This window comes from Oncorhynchus kisutch, linkage group LG21, assembly GCF_002021735.2.
Source record: "Oncorhynchus kisutch isolate 150728-3 linkage group LG21, Okis_V2, whole genome shotgun sequence".
Taxonomy (NCBI): Eukaryota; Metazoa; Chordata; class Actinopteri; order Salmoniformes; family Salmonidae; genus Oncorhynchus; species Oncorhynchus kisutch.
This window is the reverse complement of record NC_034194.2, coordinates 27,182,152-27,200,575: the sequence shown is the minus strand read 5'-3', so window position 1 is coordinate 27,200,575 and position 18,424 is coordinate 27,182,152. Positions and strand designations below refer to the sequence as shown.

At 45.1% G+C, this 18,424-nt stretch overlaps 1 protein-coding gene across 1 annotated transcript in view; it reads left to right on the top strand.

Annotated features, from left to right (window-relative positions):
• Nucleotides 1-13,155, top strand: part of foxo3b (forkhead box O3b) — a 93,789-nt gene extending 80,634 nt beyond the window's left edge. The window contains exons 2-3 of the mRNA XM_020471374.2: nucleotides 5,016-6,497; nucleotides 9,112-13,155. Coding sequence (XP_020326963.1) covers nucleotides 5,016-6,464 — 1,449 coding nt within the window. The 3' untranslated portion in view covers nucleotides 6,465-6,497; nucleotides 9,112-13,155. The remainder of the gene's footprint in view (nucleotides 1-5,015; nucleotides 6,498-9,111) is intronic.
• Nucleotides 13,156-18,424: the final 5,269 nt, after the last annotated feature.

Below are 18,424 nucleotides of genomic sequence, written 5' to 3'. Positions count from 1 at the left end.
TTGACAGACAGTGAGAGTGTGACAGAGACAGACAGTTTGACAGACAGTGAGAGTGTGACAGAGACAGACAGTTTGACAGACAGTGAGAGTGTGACAGAGACAGACAGTTTGACAGACAGTGAGAGTGTGACAGAGACAGACAGTTTGACAGACAGTGAGAGTGTGACAGAGACAGACAGTTTGACAGACAGTGAGAGTGTGACAGAGACAGACAGTTTGACAGACAGTGAGAGTGTGACAGAGACAGACAGTTTGACAGACAGTGAGAGTGTGACAGAGACAGACAGTTTGACAGACAGTGAGAGTGTGACAGAGACAGACAGTTTGACAGACAGTGAGAGTGTGACAGAGACAGACAGTTTGACAGACAGTGAGAGTGTGACAGAGACAGACAGTTTGACAGACAGTGAGAGTGTGACAGAGACAGACAGTTTGACAGACAGTGAGAGTGTGACAGAGACAGACAGTTTGACAGACAGTGAGAGTGTGACAGAGACAGACAGTTTGACAGACAGTGAGAGTGTGACAGAGACAGACAGTTTGACAGACAGTGAGAGTGTGACAGAGACAGACAGTGAGAGTGTGACAGAGACAGACAGTGAGAGTGTGACAGAGACAGACAGTTTGACAGACAGTGAGAGTGTGACAGAGACAGACAGTTTGACAGACAGTGAGAGTGTGACAGAGACAGACAGTGTGACAGACAGTGAGTGTGACAGAGACAGACAGTTTGACAGACAGTGAGAGTGTGACAGAGACAGACAGTTTGACAGACAGTGAGAGTGTGACAGAGACAGACAGTTTGACAGACAGTGAGAGTGTGACAGAGACAGACAGTTTGACAGACAGTGAGAGTGTGACAGAGACAGACAGTTTGACAGACAGTGAGAGTGTGACAGAGACAGACAGTTTGACAGAGACAGACAGTTTGACAGACAGTGAGAGTGTGACAGAGACAGACAGTTTGACAGACAGTGAGAGTGTGACAGAGACAGACAGTTTGACAGACAGTGAGAGTGTGACAGAGACAGACAGTTTGACAGACAGTGAGAGTTTGACAGAGACAGACAGTTTGACAGACAGTGAGAGTGTGACATAGACAGACAGTGAGAGTGAGACAGACAGTGAGAGTGTGACAGAGACAGACAGTGAGAGTGAGACAGACAGTGAGAGTGTGACAGAGACAGACAGTGAGAGTGTGACAGAGACAGACAGTGAGAGTGAGACAGACAGTGAGAGTGTGACAGAGACTGACAGTGAGAGTGAGACAGACAGTGAGAGTGTGACAGAGACAGACAGTGAGAGTGTGACAGAGACAGACAGTGAGAGTGTGACAGAGACAGACAGTGAGAGTGTGACAGAGGCAGACAGTGAGAGTGTGACAGAGACAGACAGTTTGACAGACAGTGAGAGTGTGACAGAGACAGACAGTGAGAGTGTGACAGAGACAGACAGTGAGAGTGTGACAGAGACAGACAGTTTGACAGACAGTGAGAGTGTGACAGAGACAGACAGTGAGAGTGTGACAGAGACAGACGGTGAGAGTGTGACAGACAGTGAGAGTGTGACAGACACAGACAGTTTGACAGACAGTGAGAGTGTGCATGTTCTGGTGCTGTTGTTCTTTAGTTGCTGTAATAATGCAGCCATGTCATGCCTCTGGAGATACTGACTGGCTGTGTGGCTGACTGGCTGGGTGGCTGGCTGGCTGGGTGGCTGACTGACTGGGTGGCTGGCTGGGTGGCTGACTGGCTGGTTGGCTGACTGGCTGGGTGGCTGGCTGGCTGTGTGGCTGACTGGATGGGTGGCTGTGTGGCTGACTGGCTGACTGGCTGTGTGGCTGTGTGGCTGACTGGCTGGGTGGCTGACTGGCTGGGTGGCTGACTGACTGTGTGGCTGACTGGCTGGGTGGCTGACTGGCTGGGTGGCTGACTGGCTGTGTGGCTGACTAGCTGTGTGGCTGGGTGGCTGACTAGCTGTGTGGCTGTGTGGCTGACTGGCTGGGTGGCTCACTGGCTGGCTGGGTGGCTGACTGGCTGTGTGGCTGGGTGGCTGACTGGCTGTGTGGCTGACTGGCTGTGTGGCTGGGTGGTTGACTGACTGTGTGGCTGGCTGGCTGGCTGGCTGGCTGGGTGGCTGACTGGCTGGGTGGCTGACTGGCTGGGTGGCTGGCTGGCTGGCTAGCTGGGTGGGCGGCTGATTGACTGGCTGACTGGGTGGCTGACTGGCTGACTATCTGGGTGGCTGGCTGGGTGGCTGACTAGCTGGCTGGGTGGCTGACTGGCTGGGTGGCTGTAAACACTGGTCTCCTTGGTATCGCTCCTCATCTTACCTCATAGTACAGACCTACACACACATACACATGTACACACACACAGACATTTTCATGTACATGCGTTACACACAGACATTTTCATGTACATGCGTTACACACAGACATTTTCATGTACATGCGTTACACACAGACATTTTCATGTACATGCGTTACACACAGACATTTTCATGTACACACACACACAGACATTTTCATGTACATGCGTTACACACAGACATTTTCATGTACACACACACACAGACATTTTCATGTACACACACACACAGACATTTTCATGTACATGCGTTACACACAGACAGTTTCATGTACATGCGTTACACACAGACAGTTTCATGTACATGCGTTACACACAGACAGTTTCATGTACATGCGTTACACACAGACAGTTTCATGTACATGCGTTACACACAGAGTGTGCACATGCTGTATTGATATTCATGTCTCTGTAAACAAACACGTTTGCAAGAACTCATTTGCATGTAAATACAGCAAGGCAGGCAAGCATGCACACACACACACACACACACACACACACACACACACACACACACACACACACACACACACACACACACACACACACACACACACACTCAACGTCACAGGTTCAGTGTAGCTCGGAAGACAGAAGCCTATCCTTCAGCCAATACCACTGCTGTGCTCACACACAACCACAGATACACACAGCCTCAAGGCTTGACTGATGGAGCCTTCTCCGAACAGAATAGCAATCCAATCCACGTTGTCAATGTACTGTAACAGAGGAAGGGAAAAACGAGACTGGTTGAAATAAATCAAATGTGATTCCTACAAAAACCCAAACGACTTTGTCTCTCTGATTCAAACCCAAAAATCTGTTCTGTTTTGGGGTGGAGATAAAACACACAGATTAAAATGAATTTGTTTTAGAAGCTGGTTGGGTTGTTTTATATCTGTGGATATGCGAGTCTCCCTCAGGACCATAGAAAAACCTATGTTTGGAAAGCAACTGGAACATGTAACGAGGGATGGATGGACATCCATTGCAGTACCTCAGTGTGTTCAGTTCTTTTGGGCTGCATCCCTGTGTATAATCAGTTAAATGGCCTACTGATGTATGTGTGTTGAAACAGGTTTGGTGGAAAACCTACTGTTTGTGGAGGAGCCATGCACAGCCATCACTCTGTGTATAACACACATCATTAAGTAGTTGTGTCCATTCATCCTGTGAGCAGAGGATGTAATCAATAGACCAGTCTGGAGGTTTGTTCTTGCACAATCTTCCCATGTCTGTTTATGAGAGGGAAGAAAATCATGATTTCTTTCCTCTCGTGATGATAGGAGAGAGAGAGAGGTAATTCCTTACTCCCATAAACGGGCCATGGTATATGAAAGCATGTCAGCTGAAGCATCCAGATGGCTGCGGATAGATGGGTGTTATCTTGTGTGTGTGGCCAGATGGACATGTATGTGAGTGGTCTGGGAGTAGTATGGTAGTATAGTGCCTTTAATTGGACTGAGGGCATTATGCAATCATAAACTTCATCTCTCACATCCAGTAATGAGATAACTGGAAAGTCCTGACCTGCTTTCTATTGTACTGTGAGGTTCCTATAGACTTCAATAAACAAAGAATAGTATGCCTCCAGCAGGAATCGAACCCACGACCCTGGAATTGCTAGCACCACATTCTTACCAACTTTTCCACTCAGGATCACATAGCTGAGGTTACTGGCACTCTAGATCCAATCAGGAGTTAGAAAACAACAGCTTCAAACATCATTAGATCTGATGTGAATACAGATTGTTGGGTAAAACTTTACTATGTTTCCCTCTGTGTCTCTGCTACTGTATACTCTAAATAGAACTCATTATCCTCGTGATCACGACAAGTCCCTCTTGCTTCCTTAATGATTTCATTGCGTCCTCACCACAAGTCAACCCACTTGTAATAATGACAATCTCTAGTCCCTGCTCTGCACTCTAGTCAGGTTTTCATCTGACAATGCTGGGGTATTATTCAGGCATATCCCTGTTATATAAACAAACCAATTGAGTATTTGATGATGAATAAGTGCTACCTGCCTGCCCTGTGTGTGTGTGTGTGTGTGTGTGTGTGTGTGTGTGTGTGTGTGTGTGTGTGTGTGTGTGTGTGTGTGTGTGTGTGTGTGTGTGTGTGTGTGTGTGTGTGTGTGTGTGTGTGTGTGTGTGTGTGTGTGTGTGTGTGTGTGTGTGTGTGTGTGTGTGTGTTGTCCGGTCCCCTACTGTGTGCCTCCCCGCTCTGCTCTGAACATGAAGGAGCTCGTCTCAGATCAATACACACCAGCGATGACTCACAATCCCCCTGCCACACACACACTTCGAAACATTGTTGCTGCATGTTATTAATGTGTTGCTATCTGGGGCTGTCCATTCAGCAGTGAATGAACAGTCAAAGCAATGGGCTTGGTGCTCTAGTCTTCTAGGAACACTAGCCCCAAAGAACGTATAGTTCTGCTCTACTACAAACTTAATGGGTGGTTTAGAAATAAATGTGCCTGGACTTAATGATCATGATTCATACAATCATTGATATGAGAATGAAAAGAATATGAAGACTCTGCTGAGGACTTGCATAGTTTGCTTAATAACATTGTAAGATTTTGAGCACTGTAGTGGACTCTAACAAACTTTCTCTCTTTCTTCTCCCTCTCTCTGACAGAACTCCATCCGGCACAACCTCTCCCTCCACAGTCGTTTCATCCGTGTCCAGAACGAGGGAACGGGAAAGAGTTCCTGGTGGATGATAAACCCGGAGGGAGGGAAGGGCGGGAAGGCCCCCCGGCGCCGTGCTGTCTCCATGGACAACAGCAACAAGTACACCAAGTCCGCCCGCGGCCGCGCAGCCAAGAAGAAGGCGGCCCTTCAGGCAGTGGTGGCCGGCGAGGGGGGCGGAGACAGCCCCTCGGGGCTTTCCAAGTGGCCGGGCAGCCCCACATCACGGAGCAGTGAGGAGCTGGATGCCTGGACAGACTTCCGCTCACGCACCAACTCCAACGCCAGCACGCTGAGTGGGCGCCTCTCACCCATCCTGGCCAACCCAGAGCTGGACGAGCTGCTGGACGATGAGCCGCCACTATCGCCCATGCTCTACTCCAGTCCCGGCGAGGCACTGTCGCCTGGGAACACCCCCACGCCCAATGGGAAGGGACTGCCCACAGAGCTGCCTCGCCTGGCAGACCTGGCGGGCACTATGAACTTGAACGAGGGGCTGACGGATGACCTAATGGATGAGCTGCTGGATAACATCGCCCTGGCCCCCACCCCAACTGGACCAGCCACCCAGAGAGGATCCTCCGGGCTCAGCTTTGGCTCCAAGCTTGCCGGACTGGGCTCCTCCTCCCCAACCACCTCTCCCTCTACTCCATCCCCCTCTAATGGTGCAGGCGGCGGTGGCTACTGTAACTCCATATTTGGTCCCCTCACAGTAGGCTCCTCCCTGCGGCCCGCCCCCATGCAGACCATCCAGGAGAACAAGCAGACGTCCTTCTCCTGCATCTCCCGCTTCGGGAGCCAGACCCTGCAGGATCTGCTCAGCTCAGAGGGCCACAGCCACAGCAACGTCATGATGACCCAGTCTGACCCACTGATGTCACAAGCCAGCGCCGCCGCTGTTATCTCCCAGAACTCCAGGCGAGGCTTTGTTCTCCGCAGCGACCCCATGATGACCTTTGGGACCACAGCGTTAGGGCAGGGGGTGCTCCTGCACAACCACAACCAGGGCTCCCTGAGGACACTGAATGGGGGTCCGAGCCTGAACAACGAGGCCAACAGCCTGGCCAACGCCAAGCAGCAGCTCCTGCACTCTCCACTGGGACTTGGATCAAACGGCTCCTCCATGATGCAGATTGACTCGTCCCTCTTCCTGAACGGGAGCGTTGGTGGAAACGGTGGGATCTGCTCACTAGGCCCTGACCGCTTCCCAACCGACCTGGACCTGGACATGTTTAACGGGAGCCTGGAGTGTGACATGGAGTCCATCATCAGAAACGAGCTGATGGACGCAGATGGCCTGGACTTTAACTTTGACTCCCTGACCAACCTGAACGGACCCAATCTGGGCAGCTTTACCAGCACCAAGCAGGGACCCCAGAGCTGGGTCCCTGGCTGAAAGAAAGGCCACACCCTAGAGTGGGCAGAGCAGGTCAGTGTCCATGTCACTGTCCATCTGGGACTGCTATTAGTGCCAGAGGGAGGGAGGGAGGGAGGCGAGGGAGGGAGGGAGGGAGGGAGGGAGGGAGGGAGGGAGGGAGGGAGGGAGGGAGGGAGGGAGGGAGGGAGGGAGGGAGGGAGGGAGGGAGGGAGGGAGGGAGGGAGGGAGGGAGGGAGGGAGGGGGAGAGAGGGAGGGAGAGAGAGAGAGAGACAGAGAGGGAGGGAGAGAGAGAGACAGAGAGGGGGCAGGGAGGGAGAGACAGAGACAGAGAGGGAGGGGGAGCGAGAGACAGAGAGGGGGAGAGAGAGAGAGAGAGAGAGAGAGAGAGAGAGAGAGAGGGAGACCCAAAAAGGCCTGTGTTGCTGATGGTATTTTAAATGAAATGATCAAATATACAGACCACAAATTCAAATTGGCTATACTCAAACTCTTCAACATTATCCTCACTGCAGGTATTTTCCCCGATATTTGGAAACAGGGATTGATCACACCAATCTATAAAAATGGAGACAAATTTGACCCAAATAATTACAGAGGAATTTGCGTTAACAGCAACTTGGGGAAAATTCTCTGCAGTATTATAAATAGCAGACTACATAATTTCCTTGACGAACACAACGTCCTGAGCAGAAGCCAGATTGGATTTCTAAAAAAATATTGTACAACAGACCACATTTACACCCTCCACACTCTAATTGATAAACAAGTAAACCGGGGCGGCAGGGTAGCCTAGTGGTTAGAGTGTTGGACTAGTAACTGAAAGGTTGCAAGTTCAAATCCCTGAGCTGACAAGGTACAAAATTGTTGTTCTGCCCCTGAACAGGCAGTTAACCCACTGTTCCTAGGCTGTCATTGAAAATAAGAATTTGTTCTTAACTGACTTGCCAGATAAAAAAATGTTTTTTTTAACCAAGGCAATATCTACTCGTGTTTTGTAGATTTCAGGAAAGCATTTGATTCAATTTGGCACGAAGGTCTTTTTTTATAAACTAATAGAAAGTGGTATTGTAGGGAAAACGTGATTTTATTAAATCAATGTACATTGAAAACAAATGTGCGGTTAAAATTGGCAACAAGCAAACAGACGTCTTCTCTCAGGGATGGGGAGTGAAACAGGGATGCCCAATAAGTCCAACACTATTTAACTATCTACATTAATATATTGGCAAAAACATTAGAAGAATTGGCAGCACCTGGTATCACCCTACACAACACTGAAATCAAGTGTCTGCTGTCCGCAGATGACCTGGTGCTGCTGTCTCCCACTAAGGAGGGGTTACAGCAGCACCTAGATCGTCTTCACAAGTTCTGTCAGACCTGGGCTCTGACCGTTAACCACAGGTTCTGTCAGACCTGGGCTCTGACCGTTAACCTAAAAACACCAAATATTGATATTCCAAAAAAGGTCCGGAAATAAGGATGACAAATATAAATTCTATTTGGACACAGTTCTATTAGAACACACCAAAAACTACACATATCTAGGACTAAATATACAGTACTTGGTGGCAGACTATCTGACCACTGTGACTGATAGATAACTGAGGAAAACATTGACTAGGTACAGACTCAGTGAGCACAGTCTGGCTATAGAGACCGGTCGTCACAGACAAACCTGGCTGCCCAGAGAGGACAGGCTGTGCTCACTCTGCTCCAAGGTAGAGACAGAGCTGCATTTCCTATTACACTCTGACAAATACTCAGACCTAAGAGAATATTTCTTTCCCAAAATTATAATTCAATACAAAGAATTTGAAACTATAAAAGATGAAGAAAAAATCTAATATTTATTAGGTGAAAAGCCAAAATGTGCAGTTTTGGCAGCCAAATATGTGTCCTTCTGCCACAACCTGAGGGACAGCCAGTGAAAAGTGCAAAGTAATGTCGATAATATTTCCCATTTGTTTTGTCTTTCATACCATGTCATGTGTCTTCTCAGTCATGTTGACACTGGTCTACTACCATTGCTTTAATGGATCATTGTTCTCATTAATATTGTTGTTATAGTGTTTTTTAATGGTAATCCCATGTCCACTACTACTATTATTGTTGCTGTTGGTCCCACCATTATATATAAATATATATATATTTTATATATATATATTTCGATATGTATACTTTGACAATGTAAGTAATAATGAACTTGCCATGTCAATAAAGTCAATTTAATTTAATTTAATTTAATTGAGAGGGAGAGAGAGAGAGAGGGATGGAGACAGAGAGAGAGAGAGAGACAGAGAGGGAGGGAGAGCGAGAGACAGAGAGGGAGGGAGAGCGAGACCGAGAGGGAGGGAGAGAGAGAGACAGAAAGGGAGGGAGAGAGAGAGATAGAGAGGGAGGGAGAGAGAGACAGCGAGGGAGGGAGAGAGAGAGCCAGAGAGAGGGAGAGCCAGAGAGAGGGAGAGAGAGAGAGACAGAGAGGGAGGAAGGGAGAGAGAGAGAGAGGGAGGGAGTTTGAATGTGTGAATAGGGAACGCATATTAATCGTTACTAGACAGTAATTTATGAAAGAGTGGTGTGTTTTTAACTGAATCAGCTACTGATTATCAGATACAGTTCATCCACTCATACCTGATGTCAGTTCCTGTATCTCTCTCTTTCCAGGTACAAACTGTAGAGCAAGAGAAGATCAGACACAAAGCATCCTTTTTGCCAAGCCTGCCATCAGCACAACATGGAATAAAACCCCTCTGTTTACACAAGACCTCCTCTAGAGAAATGTACCTTTTCTCCCACTCTGACGGACCATGAATGATTTGAAGTACACAGACTCACAAGACGTGACCGTCAGATCCTCAAAGACCCCTGCAAAACAAACAAACAATCTGAAATCATCACAACAAACTCATCTCAGAATTATGCAATCTTCCTTTGAGCAAATACCAGTCGGACAAAATCTATTGTAAAGATACAGAGCGAGAGGGGCTGTGTTTTGTTTATTTGAAGGGTTTTTGGGAAACAAGGACATTTGGCAAGCAAGGTTGTAGTGTACAAGTAGCTCCTGGAAGAAAAGGACAAAAGATACACAAAAGTGATGTGGTGTAAAATCTAATACAGTGATTTCTGGGATGTGTTATGTTGGAAAATCTTCCTCTGTTTTCACTCAGTGATTTTAAATGTTTTAGGTTTGTTTTTAAATTCCTGTTTTACCATCATCACTGTTTCTGCACCACAGTTGTTTTATAAAAAAACTATTGATGAAATGAAAGAGAGGAATGAGACAGTTTCTGCACTCAAAATAGCGACAACACACACACACACGTTACACACACACCGATGATGTCAAACAATAATGCCATGCATTTCAGGTTTCTGGTGTTTTGTTGTTTTCCTTTTACATGAGTTTGATTGATTAGTCACGGTTTTAAAATGCCTTATAGAAAAAAACCTGTAAAAAATAGAAAAAAAACAAGAAGAAGAAGTCTGTCATGGATCTGTGTACAGTACAGTGGAAGCTTCAACTTAAAGGAAGAGCCGAGGAGGAGGAGGAGTTTAGACCTTCTTTCTAGTTAATGGGTGGGGTATGTCAACGTGTTGTAGTACAGCATATGTAGCCAAAATAAATACCTATGTCCTAGCATTGTGTACATTTCCACGCCATAACTGGTGCTATGATGTAAACAGTGTTTGAGTCCAGGCTAGTAAGCCGTGCATTTTACCTATCTGGCCCGGCGGACCCCGCCGAGCTGTAGCCGTAGTCGTAGCAACGACAGGGTGGCACTGAGAGGCCGGGAGGTTGTACAGTTAGCCTCCTCCATCTCTGGCAGCCATTTTGTTTTTCTTGAGTGAAACGATAAGCTATCTGTGTATGTTGCCAAATTACTTGAAACAACATGTAGGAGATGCTGGCAGCCAAAACAACACCACACACACACACACACACACACACACACACACAAACACACACACACACACACACACACACACACACACACACACACACACACACACACACACACACACACACACACACACACACACACACACACACACACACACATGCATGAACACACACACATGCATGAACACACACACACATCACACACACACTTAGTGAAAAATAAGAGCAGGGATTTGTGTTTTAGCTCTGCTTGTTGTTTCGTTGTGGGCGTGTTATTATATGCATATACCATCACTCAGGGGGAAGAGGGAGCTAGCCCGTTCCAACGTTACACCAGGTCCCATCTCCATGGCAGAACACACAACAACATGTTGGCAAAGAACTATTGCTTGTGTTGTAAACTTGTAACCTGTGAACTATGACCTTTCAAGCGGAAGAGAAGAAAGAAATCAGGAGAAGGATCTGACTCTTCACTCGGTCCAGTCGTTTGTTTTTATGTCGTTGTAGTTTTTTCTCCTCATATGGGAATCATGACACGCGCACACACACTTCCCTCACACAACACACCCCTAACACACACACACCCCTCACACACACACCCCTAACACACACACACACTACCCTCACACACACATCCCTAACACACACACACACACCCCTCACACACACACACCCCTAACACACACACCCTTCGCAGACACGCCTGGTGCTCCTAACAGGTCTCTCCTGTATCTCCTGAGTGTGTGTTTGTGTGTGTGACTCGTTTATTGATCTCGTTTATTGATTTTGTCTCACGAGGATATGTTATCCTTCGTTATCCTTCATGGAGCATACAGCACCCCCTCTGTGTGCATGTATATATTTATGCATTATGAACTGTATGAAATGCATATATATACTTACTCTATGACCTTATATACTCATGTAGTACTTGACCCTTGGTTTTTATGATACCTCGGAAGGTAGAGTTGAAGAAAGAACAGAACATTACTTGCTGGGTAAGGGGGTGGATGCTATGCTAATATTAGTAACGCCATTGTTGCTGAACCAGATAGATAGAGAACCAGGAAACCATGCTTGTAGCAGCATCTGGGCCTCTGGTACCCCTTCTGTGTCTGGGGTCTTTATCCAGAGGGTTGCCCCGTCCTGTCTATCCTGTAAAATAGTGTACAAACGAACAAACGTGTGTGTGTTTGTCCGTCAGCCAGAGGTTGAGGCAGAGGAGTGTGTTTGCATGGCTGGGTAGATTATCAACTGTAGAAGGGTTACCTGAGGTTTACGGCATGACAGCCCCCACCCCATAGAGATCCTATGAAATTACTAAAGGAGATTTGTGATGAACCCTCATAGTTTCAGAATGGGGTGAAAATGACAGCCATATTGGTCAGAGAGAAATCCAAACGATTTAAATTGGAATGAATGGCTGTAGCAGCATAATTGTGTAACATAATTATTGTCAACCTAAAACATTTTCATATAAATACCGTTTATACGGGTATTATACAAATGTTCTGTATAAATAACCACTAAAATACACTATATATACAAAAGTACGTGAACACCCCTTCACATTAGTGGATGCAACCTTTCCAACAAGTTAGTTCGTTAAATGTCTGCCCTGCTAGAGCTTCCCCGGGTCAACTGTAAGTGCTGTTATTGTAAAGTGGAAACGTCTAGGAGCAACAACGGTTTGGGGAAGGCCCTTTCCCATTTTAGCATGACAATGCCCCCCATGCACAAAGCAAGGTCCATACAGAAATGGTTTGTCAAGATCGGTGTGGAAGAACTTGACTGAACTGCACTGACCCCTGACCTCAACACCATCGAACACCTGGAATGAATTGGAATGCCAAGCCAGGCCTAATCGCCCAAAATCAGTGCCCGACCTCACTAATGCTCTTGTGGCTGAATGGAAGCAAGTCCCTGCAGCAATGTTCCGACATTAGTGGAAAGCCTTCCCAGAAGAGTGGAGGCTGTTATGGCAGCAAAGGGGGGGACCAGCTCCATATCAATGCCCATGATTTTGGAGTGAGATGGTGGATGAGCAGGTGTCCACATATTTGTTGGTCATTTAGTTTAATGTAATCAGACAATAAAGTCAAGATGTTTGTTTTTCTTGGAAATCTGTGAGTGCTTAATAGCACTAAAAGTCGTAGACCAGTGGTGCACTTAGCTTACTCGGTATGATGAGAATCTCTATGAGTCCCCGTACACACAGCCAGGAGAGTAGATCCCCTAAGCTTGACGTCTTCTAACCCCATCCGTCTCTGGAACCTGTGACTTCCAACAAACCAAGAGTCTTCTATAGCTCTTCACTGCACCTTACCCTATAGACTCATCTCTGCATTTGACCTTTCTCTCTGGAAGAGAGATGTCCAAAGCCATCATGCCATTAGCACTGCATTTCAACATGTCTATAGTGTACAGGCAGACAGAGAAGGGATGAAAGAACCCAGTCAGCCCAGAACAGATGCATTCTTTGCTACTGCGTTTAGAGGAAACCGGATGGCTCCTTTGGCCCCATAATGGTGGCACATGCCAGCCACAGCACAGTACTGCCCCCGTGTCCATGTCAAAGCTCTTCTCGATCCTAGAACTTTACACCCCTCGTTAGCCCCGTCCCCCACCTGCTCTCCTGTCACCTATGCCCTCTGCTCTTTGACCTCTGTAGTAACTTTGCTTCTTCTCGACGATGTTGATGTTAGTGGGTATTTTTCCTGTGTATTCCATTTTGAATTGTAATCTAGTTTGTATAAGAAATGGTGGGCATGTAAATAAAGCTTGGTGAAACTCCACACTCTCTCCTGGTTCCAGTGCTCAGTGTATTTCTGACATGTTCTGGGTTTACTGAAAATGCACAAAGGATTATAGAGGTTATTCAGAAAATGTACAACTACAGTATATGTGAATGTCCTGTTGGTTTTTCAAGATGGATGAAAATAGTAAATTAAAAAGCAGAATAGCAGAAGGAATAGGTCATAAAGTTTATTGGTTATTAATAGTTCCTTCATTTATATCAGAAGTAATATTATAAATGACTTCATACATGTTTGGTCTTATTCAGCTTACTTTGTTGTTTTGACAGCCTGAATACTATTTCACCACCTGTCTAAGCCCATGAGGTTAGAGGGAAAATGTAATGTGATAGGCCTTCTGACAGACTATATAGATTTACCACGTGTGCGAGTCTCAACCTAAGGCGGGCGTTAGAAAACAACTGTTCTGCTGCTGGCATTTCCTGGAAGCCTTCTTACACAATGTTTGTGTTATTTATGACAGGCTTCAGCTAAAAACCACTTGGACATCTGAGAATTGGGGTGGGTACTCTTCCATGGTTATTGCGACACAGGGAGAAGTGAATGTACAGAACATTATGTACAGCACAGGTCGCTCCTAAACACTTCATCAGTCACGGCTCCAAATCTGCCCCACGCAGCCCCCAGACCACCCCACACACACAGACACATGCTGGGCTTAACATGTCAGGAATCCTGACCTTTTGGAAGGGAGGGGAGCCTGGGGGTAAGTGGGTCTGGGACACACCGAGGCATGTTTAGCTCCACTGTTTATCCCTGTGCTTTGTTAGTAGACACGGAGTACACCTGTAAACTAAGCTTTGTTACGTAACATTGACAAACAATGCTGAAATTGGACGCACCCCCAGGTCAGGAGATCGTACCGTTGATAGCTCAGAAGGTCAAAGGTTAGGTATTTGGGCAGATGTCAATTGAGGTTAGGTTAGGTTTCCATCAGATATAAAGTATGGGGTCAATGGCCTAGCTGGTTGACTCAGAAAGGCCAGTAATCAAAGCATTGAGATCAGAGCTGGGTTAGGTTAGTTCAAAAGGAACGCCCAGAAGAGAAGAGCTGACTGACTGACTAGATGACTGATTCAGCCAGTTAGACCAGTCTGCTGCCTATAGGCATACTGGGTGTCATAGGGTTGCACAAATATTGAACATAGCTATCTCTCCAGGTTTCACTGTCTGTCTTTTTATCTTTCTCTCTGTACTTTCTGTTTCTCTCTCTCTTCCTCCCCCTCTCTGACTCCTCTCCCTCTGTGACTCTTTCTTCCTACCGTGGTCTCTGTTGCACTCTTCTTTATCCCCCACTCTATTTCTTTCTCCTCTCTCTCTCATCACCTCAAACCACTGCAAACAGTATGCGTGTGTGTCACTCCTGTGTATTCAATGTATACTGAGCAAAAATATAAACGCAACGTGCAACAATTTAAAAGATGATATTATATTACATTATATTACAGTCCAAAGAAGGCCCTAATCTACTTATTTCACATGACTGGGCAGGGGTGCAGCCACTGAGGAGCCAGGCCCAGCCAATCAGTATTAGTTCTTCTCCAAAAAAGGGCTTTATCACAGACAGAAATACTCCTCAGCACTCCTGAGGAGGCGTGGATACAGGTGGTCTGCGGTTGTAAGGCCGGTTGAACGTACTGCCAAATTCTCTAAAACAATGTTGGAGGCAGCTTATGGTAGAGAAATTAACATTCAATTCTCTGGCAACAGCTCTGGTAGACATTTTTGCAGTCAGCATGCCAATTGCATGCTCCCTCAAAGCTTTGGACATCTGTGGCATTGTGTTTTGTGACATAACTGCACATTTTAAAGTGGTCTTTTATTGTCCCCAGCACAAGGTGCACCTGTGTAATGATCATGCTGTTTAATCATCTTCTTGATATGCCACACCTGTCAGATGGATGGATTATCTTCACAAAGGAGAAATGCTCACTAACAGGGATGTAAACAAATTTGTGCACAACATTTGAGAGAAATAAGCTTTTTGTGCATATGGAACATTTCCAGGATTTATTTCAGCTCATGAAACATTGGACCAACACTACATGTTGCATTTATATTTTCGTTCAGTGTAGTTGCGTGCGGAGGCAGAGGGCCAACCTGTCATTACAAGTAATGGGGCTGAAGTAAAGAAGCCACAATGTCTCTCCAATCTGCAGCCTGCAATGGCTACATGCTAACTCCTCTCTCAATGCCTCTAGCCTTTCTCCTTACACTGTACAGTGTAGTGTGCGTCAGTGATAAAGTGAGCCTGAATGACAGAAGGATTTAAGTTATTGTTGATGGCATTGTCAGGGAGGGTCAAGAGCACAAACGCATATAGACTATTTCTCTCTCTATTTACGTGTTAGTCATTTAGCAGACGCTCTTATCCAGAGTTACTTACAGTAGTGAGTGCATAAATGTCTCATACTTTTTCATGCTGGTCCCCATGGGAATCAAACCCACAACCCTGGCATTGCAAGAGCCATCCATGCTCTACCAACTCAGCTACACTCTCCTCTCTCTCATTCACTCTCTGAGACACACACACACAGGGTAGAATTACACTCCAATCTGGTGCTAACGACGGTAGTAATTAACTACATTCTGAGTCTTCTCTGACATCACTGATCCTGTTTTTCTTACCCCCCCCCCCCATCCCATGTGGTACGCCAGTGAAGCACGCACACATTAAATATGCAGTCGATGAATCATCCATGTGTTGAGCTGTACTGTGATATAAAGAGCATTCTCAGTCTATGCTGGGCTAGTTGGTCCCTGACATTTGCAGAATGGCAGATCACTGACATGGACATAGAGAGAGGAAGGGAAGGATATGACAAACTAATATCAAGATAAATTCTCTCTCTCTCTCTCTCTCTCTCTCTCTTCTCTCTCACTCTCTCTTCTCTCATCAATGCAATGCTTTATTGGCATGACGTTAAACAGTGTATCATATTAGGCATGACGTAACAATGTACATATTGGCATGACGTAACAATCGTACATATTGGCATGACGTAACCATATGTACATATTGGCGATGACGTAAACAATGTACATATTGGCATCGACGTAAGCAATGTACATATTGGCATGACGTACAATGTACATATTGGCATGACGTAACAATGTAACATATTGGGCATGAGTAAAGAATGTACATATTGGCATGACGTAACAATTGTACATATTGGCATGACGTAACCATGTACATATTGGCATGACGTAAGCAATGTACATATTGGCATGACGTAACAATGTACATATTGGCATGACGTAACAATGTACATATGGCATGACGCTAACAATGTAATATTTGGCATGACGTAACAATGTACTATTGGCATGAACGTAACAATGATCATATTGGCATGACGTAACAATGTAAATATTGGCAATGACGTAACAATGTACATATTGGCATGAACTTACAATGTAATATTCGGCATGTCGTAACAATGTACATATTGGCATGAACGTAACAATGGTAACATATTGGCATGACATGAAGTAACCAATGTACATATTGGGCATGACGTAACAATGTACATATTGGCATGACGTAACAATTACATATTGGCACTGACGTAACAATGTACATATTGGCATGACGTAACAATGGTACCTATTGCATGACGTAACAATGTCACACATATGGCCATGACCGTAACAATGTACATATTGGCATGACGTAACAACTGTACATATATGGCATGACGTAACACTGTACATATTGGCATGACGTAACAATGTACATATTGGCATGACGTAACAATGTACATATTGGCATGACGTAACAATGTACATATTTGGTCATGACGTAACATTTACATATTGGCATGACGTAACAATGTACATATGGCATGGACGTAATCAAGGTACATATTGCACATGGACGTAACAATGTACATATGGCATGACGGAACAATGTACATATTGGGGGGGGCATGACGTAACAATGTTACATATTGGCATGATCGAACATGTACATGATTGGCATGAAGTAATCAATGTCAATATTGGCATGACGTAACAATGTACATATTGGCATGACGTACAATGTACATATTGCTAGACGTAACAATGTACATATTGGCATGACGTAACAATGTACATATGAGCATGACGTAAGCAATGTACATATTGGCATGACGTAACAATGTACATATTGCATGAAGTAACAATGTACATATTGGCATGACGTAACAATGTACATATGGCACTGACGGGTCAACAATGTACTATTGGGCATCCTGACGTAACAATGTACATATGGCATGACGTAACAATGTAACATATGGCATGACGTAACAATGTACATATTGGCATGACGTAACAATGTACATATTGGCATGACGTAACAATGTACATATTGGCATGACGTAACAATGTACATATTGGCATGACGTAACAATGTACATATTGGCATGACGTAACAATGTACATATTGGCATGACGTAACAATGTACATATTGGCATGACGTAACAATGTACATATTGGCATGACGTAACAATGTACATATTGGCATGACGTAACAATGTACATATTGGCATGACGTAACAATGTACATATTGGCATGACGTAACAATGTACATATTGGCATGACGTAACAATGTACATATTGGCATGACGTAACAATGTACATATTGGCATGACGTAACAATGTACATATTGGCATGACGTAACAATGTACATATTGGCATGACGTAACAATGTACATATTGGCATGACGTAACAATGTACATATTGGCATGACGTAACAATGTACATATTGGCATGACGTAACAATGTACATATTGGCATGACGTAACAATGTACATATTGGCATGACGTAACAATGTACATATTGGCATGACGTAACAATGTACATATTGGCATGACGTAACAATGTACATATTGGCATGACGTAACAATGTACATATTGGCATGACGTAACAATGTACATATTGGCATGACGTAACAATGTACATATTGGCATGACGTAACAATGTACATATTGGCATGACGTAACAATGTACATATTGGCATGACGTAACAATGTACATATTGGCATGACGTAACAATGTACATATTGGCATGACGTAACAATGTACATATTGGCATGACGTAACAATGTACATATTGGCATGACGTAACAATGTACATATTGGCATGACGTAACAATGTACATATTGGCATGACGTAACAATGTACATATTGGCATGACGTAACAATGTACATATTGGCATGACGTAACAATGTACATATTGGCATGACGTAACAATGTACATATTG